This window comes from Pristiophorus japonicus, chromosome 8 (assembly GCF_044704955.1).
Source record: "Pristiophorus japonicus isolate sPriJap1 chromosome 8, sPriJap1.hap1, whole genome shotgun sequence".
In the NCBI taxonomy this organism is placed as follows: Eukaryota; Metazoa; Chordata; class Chondrichthyes; family Pristiophoridae; genus Pristiophorus; species Pristiophorus japonicus.
Genome location: NC_091984.1, coordinates 242,450,582 through 242,464,107, shown reverse-complemented (window position 1 = coordinate 242,464,107; position 13,526 = coordinate 242,450,582). Strand labels below are relative to the sequence as shown.

Below are 13,526 nucleotides of genomic sequence, written 5' to 3'. Positions count from 1 at the left end.
TATCTGGCTGTGGACCCTTTCCCTGCGGTACGACCAACTCGCTGCACGTGCTACTCACGTCATTCTCAGCATCGTGGATGCTCCAAAGTGAATCCACCCTCAGCTCCAACTCCGCAACGCGGTCCGTCAGGAGCTGGAGGTGGATACACTTCCCGCATACGTAGTCGTCAGGAACACTGGTGTCGTCCCTGAGTTCCCACATGGTACAGGAGGAGCATAACACATGACCGAGCTCTCCTGCCATGACTTAACCCTTAGATAAGCAACAACAATGCTAAAGTTTACTCACTGTTATAGAAGAGAAAAAAGAAAAACTACTCACCAATCACCAGCCAATCACTTACCCATTTGGCTGTGACGTTACCTTTCTGTTTCTTTCTACTTCTTTTTTGCCTTCTCCCTGTAGCTGCACCGGCTAGCCTTTTATAGGCCTCTCCACGCACCTCCGATGCTGCTCCCGACTGCCGCCGACGCTGGTCACGATCACTTCATCGCTGAGAGCTCCCAGCATGCTCTTCTTCCTCCAGATGAGATTAATGAGGTCATGTATCCGTGCCAACAGCACCTATCCGCCATACTTCATTGCCTCAGCGGGGATTCCATCCGCTCCTGTAGCCTTGTTGTTTTTAATCTGTCTTATGGTTTTTTCTACCTCGAATCAGCCATGATCTTATTAAATGGTGGAGAAGGCTCGATGGACTGTAGGGCCTATTTCTTATGTTCTTGTGTTCTCTCCACTGCCTCAAGCAAGGCCTCAAGGGCCATGGCCGAGAAGCACTGCGCTTGCTGCCATCCTCCATGGTCCTCCATTTTCCCAATCCCAGTCCGAGGAGTTTCGCATGCGCATACTTACCTTGCCGTGGCTTTAAGACTCGGCTTTTCCTGGGATGGGAATCGGACTTCGGAGCATGTGCAATGGTTTTCAAAATTTAGCGCGAAGATTTTCATTAGCGCTCCCCCAGGTCAGGCGGATTTAACGTCCCCCTTCAGCTCTTGGTCCGATCCCACCAAATTTCTCGGTGGGAGGAGCACATTTTTTAAAGGCGCTATACTGACCGCTCTACTTGGATTAATGCCTGAAAATGGGCGGTAACGAATTTCCACCCCCAGATAATGACACAGCACAGGAGGCCATTCAGCCCATCGTGTCTGTGCCAGCTCTGTGAGAGAGCGATCCAATCAGTCCCACTCCCCCCTGCCCTTTCTCCATAGTCCTACAAATTTTCCCCCTTCAAGTATTTATCCAAGTTACTATTGAATCTGCTCCCACTGCCCTTTCAGGCAGCGCAACAACTTCCTGTGTAAAAACATTCTCCCCATCTCCCCTCTGCTTCTTTTGCTGATTACCTTAAATCTGTGTCCCTCTGGTTACCGACCATTCTGCCAGTGGAAACGTTTCTCCTGATTTACTCGATCAAAACTCTTCATGATTTTGAACATCTCCATTAAATCACCTCTAGACTTTCTCTGCTTGAAGGAGAACAGCCCCAGCTTCTCCAGTCTCTCCACATAACCAAAGTCCCTCATCTCTGGAACCATTCTCGTAAACCTGCTCTACACCCTCTCCAAGGCCGTCACACCCTTCCTAAACCGTGGTGCCCAGAATCAGACACAATCCTCCAGCTGGGGCCTCACCTGTGTTTTATAAAGGTTCAGCACAACTTCCTGCCAAGGAGCCCACATGCCTTTTTGTTTTGTCTATAATACACTTATGAATGACTCCATGAGGCAATGTGATGTACTCAAACTGTAGTGACCTTGGTCCTTTATTTGTAACTCCAGTGAGAGGCACAAGCATGGTGAGCAGCCTTTTATACTGGGCCCTGCACACCTATACAGATGACCCTCAGGCCTCCCACTGCATTGCCCTCTGGTGAAGAGCCTCTGCCACAGGGGCAGGAAACCCCGGTTTCCAACAGTTGCACCCTCTAGTGGTGCCAGCATAATATATACACAGTGTAAACCTTATTGACAGTACATCAGGTAACAGGTCTCCATCTTATGCAACTATACAGTGACTACACAGAGAGTATATCTATAGTCTGCATATATAACACTTTTAACATTCTTCTCAACTTGCCCTGCCAGCTTCAAAGATTTGTGCACATATACCCCCAGGTTTCCCTGTTCCTGCACCCCCTTTAAATTGTACCCTTTAGTTTATATTGCCTCTCCTCATTCTTCCCACCAAAATGAATCACTTCACACTTCTCTGCATTTAATTTCACCTGCCATGAGTCCACCCATTTCCTCAGTCTGTCTGTGGCCTCCTGAAGTCTCTTTGGGGCCACTGCTTTCCTTAAGGCCTGTTACCGCCGGAAATCTATGGCTGCGCTGCCGAGTGCAATGGCCACCAATTTTTCGTATTATGGACGCCATTTTTAAAATTCGGCTCCTGCGGTATCCCGGTGGTGCCCCCACTCCCCCGCTCCGCTGCTGATCCACCCTGAGTGCGTCACCAGAGCACACACCGCCGATGACCCCCCTGACGGCGAAGTTCTGCCAAAAAAAAACTTGCTCCTGCAGCACGCTGCCCAAAGTAGCTTTTTCTGGTGGTGCAGTGAGGCGGCAGTCCTTGTAAAATGGCGGTATGGCTCACGTTAAAGGGGAGGACCCATTGCTGCGGCCGCCATGTTTTTTTTCCGACTGCTATGTTGGACCGACAATTATGCCCCCGGGTTCCGCCGGGCCGCCAACAGGCAGCCCCGCACCCCCTCTTGGGTGGCAGGCCACTGGCCCGGCCGAAACCCTCCATGGCGGCCCAGTGGGCCAAACGTAAATCGTCGCGCAGGCTCTGTCCTTTAAGTGAAGGGGAAAGCCATGGTGACGCGGCGGCGTAATGACATCGCCAGCGCTACGCCGATGGGTGACAGCGGCGGACACTCCGCCCGCACCCAACCTCCGCCCCTCCCGCCCTCAACTCCCACTCCTCTCGACCCCCAACCTCCGCTCACTGCCCCCAACTCCCGCCCCCGTTATGGACGACTTCCGGACCGCCGAAAAAAAGCCAAAGAGCAGAATTTCGCTCAAGAGGCCACCGCATCCACTATGCTGGTAAAATCAACAGAACCAGGGTCGGTGCGCCCCCTCTCCAGCGGTGGGCGATTTCAGCCCCTTACTGTTTACTATATACCTGAGTTTTGTGCCATCTGCAAACTTTGAAATTATGCCCTGCAGGTCCAAGTCGAGATCATTAATATCATAAAGAGCAGTGGTCCCAACACCGACCCTTGGGGAACACCGACCCTTGGGGAACACAGACACTTGGGGAACACAGACACTTGGGGAACACAGACACTTGGGGAACACAGACACTTGGGGAACACCGACCCTTGGGGAACACCGACCCTTGGGGAACACAGACACTTGGGGAACACAGACACTTGGGGAACACAGACACTTGGGGAACACAGACACTTGGGGAACACCGACCCTTGGGGAACACAGACACTTGGGGAACACCGACCCTTGGGGAACACAGACCCTTGGGGAACACCGACACTTGGGGAACACAGACACTTGGGGAACACCGACCCTTGGGGAACACAGACACTTGGGGAACACCGACACTTGGGGAACACAGACACTTGGGGAACACCGACCCTTGGGGAACACCGACCCTTGGGGAACACAGACACTTGGGGAACACCGACCCTTGGGGAACACAGACACTTGGGGAACACCGACACTTGGGGAACACAGACACTTGGGGAACACCGACCCTTGGGGAACACCGACCCTTGGGGAACACCGACCCTTGGGGAACACCGACCCTTGGGGAACACAGACACTTGGGGAACACCGACCCTTGGGGAACACCGACACTTGGGGAACACCGACACTTGGGGAACACCGACACTTGGGGAACACAGACACTTGGGGAACACAGACACTTGGGGAACACAGACCCTTGGGGAACACCGACACTTGGGGAACACCGACACTTGGGGAACACAGACACTTGGGGAACACAGACACTTGGGGAACACCGACACTTGGGGAACACCGACCCTTGGGGAACACAGACACTTGGGGAACACCGACACTTGGGGAACACCGACACTTGGGGAACACAGACACTTGGGGAACACCGACCCTTGGGGAACACCGACACTTGGGGAACACAGACACTTGGGGAACACAGACACTTGGGGAACACAGACACTTGGGGAACACCGACACTTGGGGAACACAGACACTTGGGGAACACAGACACTTGGGGAACACAGACCCTTGGGGAACACAGACACTTGGGGAACACCGACCCTTGGGGAACACCGACCCTTGGGGAACACCGATACTTGGGGAACACCGACCCTTGGGGAACACAGACACTTGGGGAACACAGACACTTGGGGAACACCATTGTATACTGTCTGCAAAACAACCGCCCACCACTACTCTTGGCTTTCTGCTCCTTCGCCAGCTTTCTATCCACACTGTCCCTTTAATCCCAGGGGTTTTAACTTTGCTAACATCATCATTACTCTCAACATCAACACAGCAGCAAATCTCAATGAAAATAGAGGAGAAGCTGAAATATGAACGTGATTCAATGCGTATATCTTGTATCTATTGTGTTTTAACGTTTAACTGTGCATTATATAGCTCAGATACTCACAGTCTTTGCACGTGCTGACGTTTAACACCCCCGACTGCCTGCACGGACAGAAGCCTTGGTTGGGGGGATACACCGTCCCGTTCGCAAACATGGTCTTGGGAGCAATGTAGCGGAAAGAAGGTAACCCAAAGGTCCAGCTTGATCTTTGGTAAACTAATTCCAATGACCTGTTCAAATTTAAAAGTAAAATAGCTTAAGAATCAATTACCTGCCAATTTTACAACTGCTGTGAAAGAATGGTCTGCTGTGTTTCCCTGTTAGTGCCTGTTCATTGAACCACACAGTTACTGGCGCTTGTACCACGTTAGCACACTGTAGGCTCGAGCCATGCAAGTGGCACAATTCCACAAACCATTAAATGCAGTGAGGTGGTTTATCACACCCTCAATAAACTAATCAAAATCTGACGGCAGAAAATTGTGTGAACATTTACCAAAACCTTGACTAGCCCCCGATTTACCATGAGGTGTACGGGTGTGCATTTATCCTTTCCTCCTTTGCTCCAAGCCGCTGCTTGAGATCAGGGACTGAAGGTAGATCACAAGATTTTCCAGTACCACCTTGTGCAATAAAGGTGCAGCAGTTATAATGGGTGACTTTAATATGCACATAGATTGGGTTAACCAAACTGGAAGCAATACGGTGGAGGAGGATTTCCTGGAGTGCATAAGGGATGTTTTTTTAGACCAATATGTTGAGGAACCAACTAGGGGGGAGGCCATCTTAGACTGGGTGTTGTGTAATGAGAGAGGATTAATTAGCAATCTCGTTGTGCGAGGCCCCTTGGGGAAGAGTGACCATAATATGGTGGAACTCTGCATTAGGATGGAGAATGAAACAGTTAATTCAGAGACCATGGTCCAGAACTTAAAGAAGGGTAACTTTGAAGGTATGAGGCGTGAATTAGCTAGGATAGATTGGCGAATGATACTGAAGGGGTTGACTGTGGATGGGCAACGGCAGACATTTAGAGACCGCATGGATGAACTACAACAATTGTACATTCCTTTCTGGCGTAAAAATAAAAAAGGGAAGATGGCTCAACCGTGGCTATCAAAGGAAATCAGGGATAGCATTAAAGCCAAGGAAGTGGCATACAAATTGGCCAGAAATAGCAGCGAACCCGGGGACTGGGAGAAATTTAGAACTCAGCAGAGGAGGACAAAGGGTTTGATTAGGGCAGGGAAAATGGAGTACGAGAAGAAGCTTGCAGGGAACATTAAGACGGATTGCAAAAGTTTCTATAGATATGTAAAGAGAACAAGGTTAGTAAGGACAAATGTAGGTCCCCTGCAGTCAGAATCAGAGGAAGTCATAACGGGGAACAAAGAAATGGCGGACCAATTGAACAAGTACTTTGGTTCGGTATTCACTGAGGAGGACACCAACAACCTTCCGGATATAAAAGGGGTCAGAGGGTCTAGTAAGGAGGAGGAACTGAGGGAAATCCTTATTAGTCGGGAAATTGTGTTGGGGAAATTGATGGGATTGAAGGCCGATAAATCCCCAGGGCCTGATGGACTGCATCCCAGAGTACTTAAGGAGGTGGCCTTGGAAATAGTGGATGCGTTGACAGTCATTTTCCAACATTCCATTGACTCTGGATCAGTTCCTATGGAGTGGAGGGTAGCCAATGTAACCCCACTTTTTAAAAAAGGAGGGAGAGAGAAAACAGGGAATTATAGACCGGTCAGCCTGACATCGGTAGTGGGTAAAATGATGGAATCAATTATTAAGGATGTCATAGCAGTGCATTTGGAAAGAGGTAATATGATAGGTCCAAGTCAGCACGGATTTGTGAAAGGGAAATCATGCTTGACAAATTTTCTGGAATTTTTTGAGGATGTTTCCAGTAGAGTGGACAAGGGAGAACCAGTTGATGTGGTATATTTGGACTTTCAGAAGGCTTTCGACAAGGTCCCACACAAGAGATTAATCTGCAAAGTTAAAGCACATGGGATTGGGGGTAGTGTGCTGACATGGATTGAGAACTGGTTGTCAGACAGGAAGCAAAGAGTAGGAGTAAATGGGGACTTTTCAGAATGGCAGGCAGTGACTAGTGGGGTACCGCAAGGTTCTGTGCTGGGGCCCCAGCTGTTTACACTGTACATTAATGATTTAGACGAGGGGATTAAATGTAGTATCTCCAAATTTGCGGATGACATTAAGTTGGGTAGCAGTGTGAGCTGCGAGGAGGATGCTATGAGGCTGCAGAGCGACTTGGATAGGTTAGGTGAGTGGGCAAATGCATGGCAGATGAAGTATAATGTGGATAAATGTGAGGTTATCCACTTTGGTGGTAAAAACAGAGAGACAGACTGTTATCTGAATGGTGACAGATTAGGAAAAGGGGAGGTGCAAAGAGACCTGGGTGTCATGGTACATCAGTCATTGAAGGTTGGCATGCAGGTACAGCAGGCGGTTAAGAAAGCAAATGGCATGTTGGCCTTCATAGCGAGGGGATTTGAGTACAGGGGCAGGGAGGTGTTGCTACAGTTGTACAGGGCCTTGGTGAGGCCACACCTGGAGTATTGTGTACAGTTTTGGTCTCCTAACCTGAGGAAGGACATTCTTGCTATTGAGGGAGTGCAGCGAAGGTTCACCAGACTGATTCCCGGGATGGCGGGACTGACCTATCAAGAAAGACTGGATCAACTGGGCTTGTATTCACTGGAGTTCAGAAGAATAAGAGGGGACCTCATAGAAACGTTTAAAATTCTGACGGGGTTCGACAGGTTTGATGCAGGAAGAATGTTCCCAATGTTGGGGAAGTCCAGAACCAGGGACACAGTCTAAGGATAAGGGGGAAGCCATTTAGGACCGAGATGAGGAGGAATTTCTTCACCCAGAGAGTGGTGAACCTGTGGAATTCTCTACCACAGAAAGTTGTTGAGGCCAATTCACTAAATATATTCAAAAAGGAGTTAGATGAAGTCCTTACTACTAGGGGAATCAAGGGGTATGGTGAGAAAGCAGGAATGGGGTACTGAAGTTGCATGTTCAGCCATGAACTCATTGAATGGCGGTGCAGGCTAGAAGGGCCGAATGGCCTACTCCTGCACCTATTTTCTATGTTTCTATGTTTCTATGTGCCAAATTAGAAGCGCTTGCCTCTGAGAAGGAAATTATTAGGAGCAGGAGTCAGCCATTCGGGCCCTCGAGCCTGTTCTGCCATTCAGTAAGATCCTGGCTGATCATCTACCTCAACTCCACTTTCCTGCACTATCCCCACATCCTTTGATTCCCTTAATATTCAAAAATCTATCGATTTCTGTCTTGAATATAAATGAGAAGCTCCGTGGCCCTCTTTGGTAGAGAATTCAAAAGATTCACCACTCTCTGAGTGAAGAACTTTTTCCTCAGCTCAGTCCTAAAGCAAATGGAGTGGTGGCCTTTATCACAAGAGGATTTGAGTAAAGAGTAAAGACAGTGCTAATTTTTAAAGGCTCTGGTGAGACCACATCTGGAGTATTGTGTACAGTTCTGGTCTCCTTACCTAAGGAAGGATATACTTGCCACAGAGGGAGTGCAACGAAGGTTCACCAGACTGATTCCTGGGATGGGGGATTGTCGTATGAGGAGAGATTGAGTAGACGCATCATCATCATAGGCGGTCTCTCGAACAAGGATGACTTGCTTCCACATGGGTTCACAGATGTTTCAATGAAGGACACGGTGTTCCAGTCCTGAACTCCAGTTCAGGGGGTGGAAGATGCCTGTGTGTGGATTATTTTAATGTGGTGACCGCTACACACCAGCCACCACATGAGCTTGACAGAGCTAGGCCTTTATCCAGTGGCAAGAATTAACCAGGACGACTGGAGACCTGCTGCACGGACCCAGTGCGCTCACATATCACAGTGTGGCCTGGCCTGTGCTGTCCCTGGGCCCTCGGCTCTTCTGGGCCCCGTGCCCTCATTCGCCGCACCTCCACCCACGATGTTCCAGGGCCTGGTCCTCCAGCTCTATTTATTGCCCTGACCTGCGATGGTGTTCTCACACACAGGTCAGAGTAGACTGGGCCTATATTCTCTAGAATTTAGAAGAATGAGAGGTGATCTCATTGAAATGTACAAAATTCTTACAGGGTTTGACAGGGTAGATGCAGGGAGGATGTTTCCTCTCTAAAAGTTACATTTGCTATCTTCAATCTTTGGGAACCGTTCTAGAATCTATGGAATTTTGGAAGATGTTAACCAATGCATCCACTATCTCTATAGCCACCACTCTCAAAACCCGAGAATGTGGGCCATCAGGTCCACGGGATTTATCGGCTTTCAGTCCCATTCATTTCTCCAGTACTATTTTATTTTATTAATAATTTCTTTCAGTTCCTCATTCTCACTATACCCTCGGTTCTCCACTATTTCCAGGAGGTTTTTTGTGTCTTCTTCCGTGAAGAGAGACACAAAGTATTTGTTTAATTTCTCTGCCATTTCCTTATTCCCAGTATAATTTCTCAGGGCCAAAATTGCTTCCCTCCATAAGCTGCATTACCGCCTAGAGGCAGGAGTGGAGCGGAGAGGCCTTACAGACGGTTGGGCCCACCCGTCCGAAATTGCCCCCGGGCCGGGAGCGGCAGGAACGGGTTTCCTCTCCGCCCATTTTCCCCTGCGTCAGGCACGCGCTGACCCCTTACCGACTGGTGGTGACCCCCTTTCCGCCCCTTGCGTGCTATTGCCCCACGGGAAATTGCCCTGCACGGAATGACGCTGCGGGAGTGACATCGCCGGTCGGTGCCTCCGACCACTTTCCCCAGCGGGGGGCTATCTGCAACTAGGTGGCGTGTCCGCCCTTAAAGGGGAAGTCCCGTCGCTGGTCGGTGCCTCCAACCGCTTTACCACTTTCCCCAGCGGGGGGCTATCTGCAGCTGGGTGGCGTGTCCGCCCTTAAAGGGGAAGTCCCGTCGCCGGTCGGTGCCTCCAACCACTTTCCCCAGCGGGGGACTGTCTGCAGCTGGGCGGCATGTTCGCCCTTAAAGGGGAAGTCATTTCGCCGGCGACTCCATTTTATTTTTTGTCGGATGACTGCCAGGTCGGGTCGACACTCGTGCCCCTGGGTTCGGCCCCCTCATGGGTGCCAAGCCACTGGCCCGGCCAAAATTCTCCCTGGTGGCCCAGTGGACCTAACTAAAAACTTTGCAGAGCTCGCAGCGGCCCTCCCCTTTAACTGAAAAGGTGGGACATTGTGACATGGAGTGATGACCATTCCGACCCGCCCACATTTCCTCCTCGCTGACAACACCACATCCGCTCCAACTGGAAAAACAAATCCAAGTCCTGAATTTCTCTGGATTATCCGCCCCATGGATTGGGCGGAGAAAAACCTTAAAAAACAGTAGTGCGCCTCGTTTGGAGCAGGGCTCAATTTCAGCCTCCCCCTGTCTCAGTCTGTAGAGGACCCATATTTAGTTTCATTATCTTATCATTTTTACATACCTATAGAAGCTTTTACAATCTGTTTTTATGTCTCTCACTGGTTTACTCTCAGATTCTATTTCCCCTTTCTTTATCAATTTCTTGGTCGTCCTTTGCTGAATTCTAAAACCCTCCCAATCCTCAGGCTTACTGCTCCTTTTGGCAACATTATAAGCCTCTTCCCTTGATCCAATACTTCTCTTGTTAGCCACGGTTGGACCACTTATTGTGTGGGGTTTTTAATGCCTTAAAGGAATGTATATTTGTTATAAATGATGTATTAATTATTTAAATGCTATCCATTGCTTATCTACCATCATACCATTTAATGTAGTTTCCCAATCTACCTTAGACAACTCACCCCTCATACCTACGTAGTTTCCTTTGTTTAGATTTACGACCCTAGTTTTGTATTTAACTAAATCACTTTCAAACTGAATGTAAAATTCTACCATATTATGGTCAATCTTCCCTTTACTACAAGGTTATTAATTAACCCTTTCTCATTGCACAATACTTGATGTAAAATAGCCTGTTTCCTCACTGGTTCCTCAACTTACTGATCTAGAAACCTATCTAGTATACATTCCATCAATTTGCCCTCCACACTATTACTGCAAATTTGGTTTGTCCAGTCTATATGTAGATTAAAGTCCCCCATGTATTACCCTTGTTACATGCGCCTCTAATTCCCTGATTTATACTCTGCCCTATATTACCGCGACTGTTTGGGGCCTATAAACAACTCCCACCAATGTTTCCTGCCCCTTGCTATTTCTTAGTGCTGCCCAAACTGATTCTACTGCTTGATTTTCAGATCCTTTCTCTCTGCTGTCTTTATCCCATCCTTTATTATCATTCAATGAGATCCTGGCTGATCTGTATCCTAACTCCATCCACCCGGCTTGGCCCCATTCCCCTTAATACTCTTGACTATTGATCTCAGATTTAAAGTTATTAATTGAGCTCATTTCTACTGCTTTTTGTGGGAGAGAGTTCCACATTTCTACCGCTCTTTGCCTGAAGAAGTGTTTCTCTCCTGGATGGCCAGGCTCGGATTGTAAGGTTATGCCCCTTGTCCCACAGGAAGGGTAGGGGTTATTTATGATTCTGCATTTGTAATTAATATCAGGAGAAAGTTGAGAACCAGTTCCCAGCCCATGATGACCATCATTAAACCTCTCCCTTTGGTAAATGATCGCAATTAAAACAAGTACTTTTGGACTTCCTCAATTGCAGTTCAGTCCTGCCCCCAGTTGAACCCCCTTTACAGTATGGACTTGTTCCGTTTACCAAACACTCATTGTACTGTGGCTCACAAATCTTTGCTGGTTCGTACCTACAGGCATCGGGGCTATAAAACTTTAACGTGTCCGAGGGGTTCATGAACGGAGGCCACAATTCACCCGCTGTTCCATTCAGCATGTTGCACTGCTTAGAATGCCAATAGTTTACCTAGAATATGTGAAGCACATTTATATTCAGTCACATTTCATGATAGACAAAATAAAGGTTTCAAATATGGTGCTTGATTGACCACAGAAACATGGGAATACAGAAACCCTGATGGAGCCTGGGTTTCCCACTGCCCCCTGCACTATAAACTGTTCACTCCCATCCCTAAATGTGGAAGTATAATGAACAGTGAGGGGGAAAGTGATCAACATGAGTAGGACACAGACAGGCTGGTGGAATGGGCGGACATGTGGCAGATGTGATTCAACACAGAAAAGTGTGAAGTGATACTTTTTGTTGAAAGAATGAGGAAAGGAAATATAAACTAAAGGGTACAATCCTGAAGGGGGTGCAGGAACAGAGAGACCTGGGGGTATATGGGCACAAATCGTTGAAGGTCTTCATAAAGAGAGGCACAGAGTACAATAGCAAGGAAGTTATGATTGAACCTGTATAAAACACGGGTTCGGCCCCAACTGGTATTATGTCCAATTCTGGGCACCGCACTTTAGGAAGGATGTGAAGGCCTTAGAGAGGGAGCAGAGGGGATTGACGAGAATGGTTCCAGGGATGAGGGACTTCAGTGACGTGGATAGACTGGAGAAGCTGGGGTTGTTCTCCTTGGAGCAGAGAAGGTTGAGAGGAGATTTGATCGAGGTGTTCAAAATCATGAGGGGTCCGGACAGAGTAGAGAGAGAGAAACTGTTCCCATTGGTGGAAGGGTCGGGAACCAGAAGACACAGATTTAAGCCGATTGGCAGAAGAACAAAAGGACCAAATGAGGAAAAACTTTTTACGCAGCGAGTGGTTAGGATCTGGAATGCACTGCCTGAGAGGGTGGTGGAGGCAGACTCAATGTTATCTTTGAAAAGGGAATTGGATAAGTATCTGAATGAAAACATTGGCAGGGCTCCGGGGAAAGGGCGGGGAGTGGGATTGGCTGAGAGTCGGCACGGGATCGACGGGCCGAATGGCCTTCTGTGCTGTAACCGTTCTATGATCCCAAGAACCGGAACTGTACCTCTTTAAGACTATTCCATCTGCTCATTTTATGAACTTTATTAATATTATCAACTCCTGTATTAATTGTGAATAATCCAGTGTCTGTGTTGTTCAACTGTAACAGAATCAGAGACAGATTGTTAGATCACTTAGTCTTCACACAAAGGGACATTTACACTCACAATAAAGTCAGTCATGCCATGAAGGGGAGTTAGAACAAATGACTGATTTTGACACTGCCTCTCTCACCTTTAGCAGCGAGAGTGACGGGAGAGTGAGCTCATCAAACCCATCTCCATTTTATAATATGCAACTAGCCCACCACAGGCTGCACACACTCCCTGCAGTATGGGATGCCAGTCACACTGGGGGCAGTAGAGTAACACGGAGCACAAGCCATCACCTTGCATCACAATGTCACTACGAAGATCGTGGTGAGAGTTTTTGGGGTTAGGTCATGATGGCCTCCTGCAGGTTGGGCATGAGAAACCAGGACCACCCGGTGCCACAAGGGTCTTCCTCTCCCTGAGGAAGAAGCATTGAGTAGGTTAACTTTGATGTGCAAGAGCCATGTTACAGGCACCAGCAACCAAAGAACGATATACAAGCAGTTTGTATGTAATGGATCGCAGTATTCTGACGTAGACTAGGCGAGAACTACAATACCTCCAACAGACTGCAATGAGGACCCAAGTTTATTGTGGACTTATTTCTTTTAATTACTTCTCAAGATGTGGGTGTCGCTGGCAAGGCCAGCATTTATTGCCCATTCCTAATCGCCCTTGAGAAGATGGTGGTGAGCCGCCTTCTTGAACCGCTGCAGTCCGTGTGGTGAAGGATGTCCTGGGGCTGAGATGATTGACCTCCAACCACCACAGCAATCTTCCTTTGTGCTGGGTATGACTCCGGCCAGTGGAGAGTTTTCCCCTGATTCCCATTGAATTCAGTTTTACTCGGGCTCCTTGATGCCACACTCAGTCAAATGCTGCCTTGATGTCGAGGGCAGTCACTCTCACCTCACCTCTGGGATT

At 48.4% G+C, this 13,526-nt stretch overlaps 1 protein-coding gene across 1 annotated transcript in view; it reads right to left on the bottom strand.

Moving 5' to 3' along the window:
• Positions 1 to 13,526, bottom strand: part of LOC139269271 (scavenger receptor class B member 1-like) — a 110,002-nt gene that overhangs the window by 28,299 nt on the left and 68,177 nt on the right. Inside the window, exons 6-8 of the mRNA XM_070888358.1 lie at positions 12,515 to 12,610; positions 11,378 to 11,493; positions 4,622 to 4,788 (exon numbers count right to left, since the gene is read on the bottom strand). Of these exons, the coding sequence (XP_070744459.1) occupies positions 4,622 to 4,788; positions 11,378 to 11,493; positions 12,515 to 12,610 (379 nt within the window). The remainder of the gene's footprint in view (positions 1 to 4,621; positions 4,789 to 11,377; positions 11,494 to 12,514; positions 12,611 to 13,526) is intronic.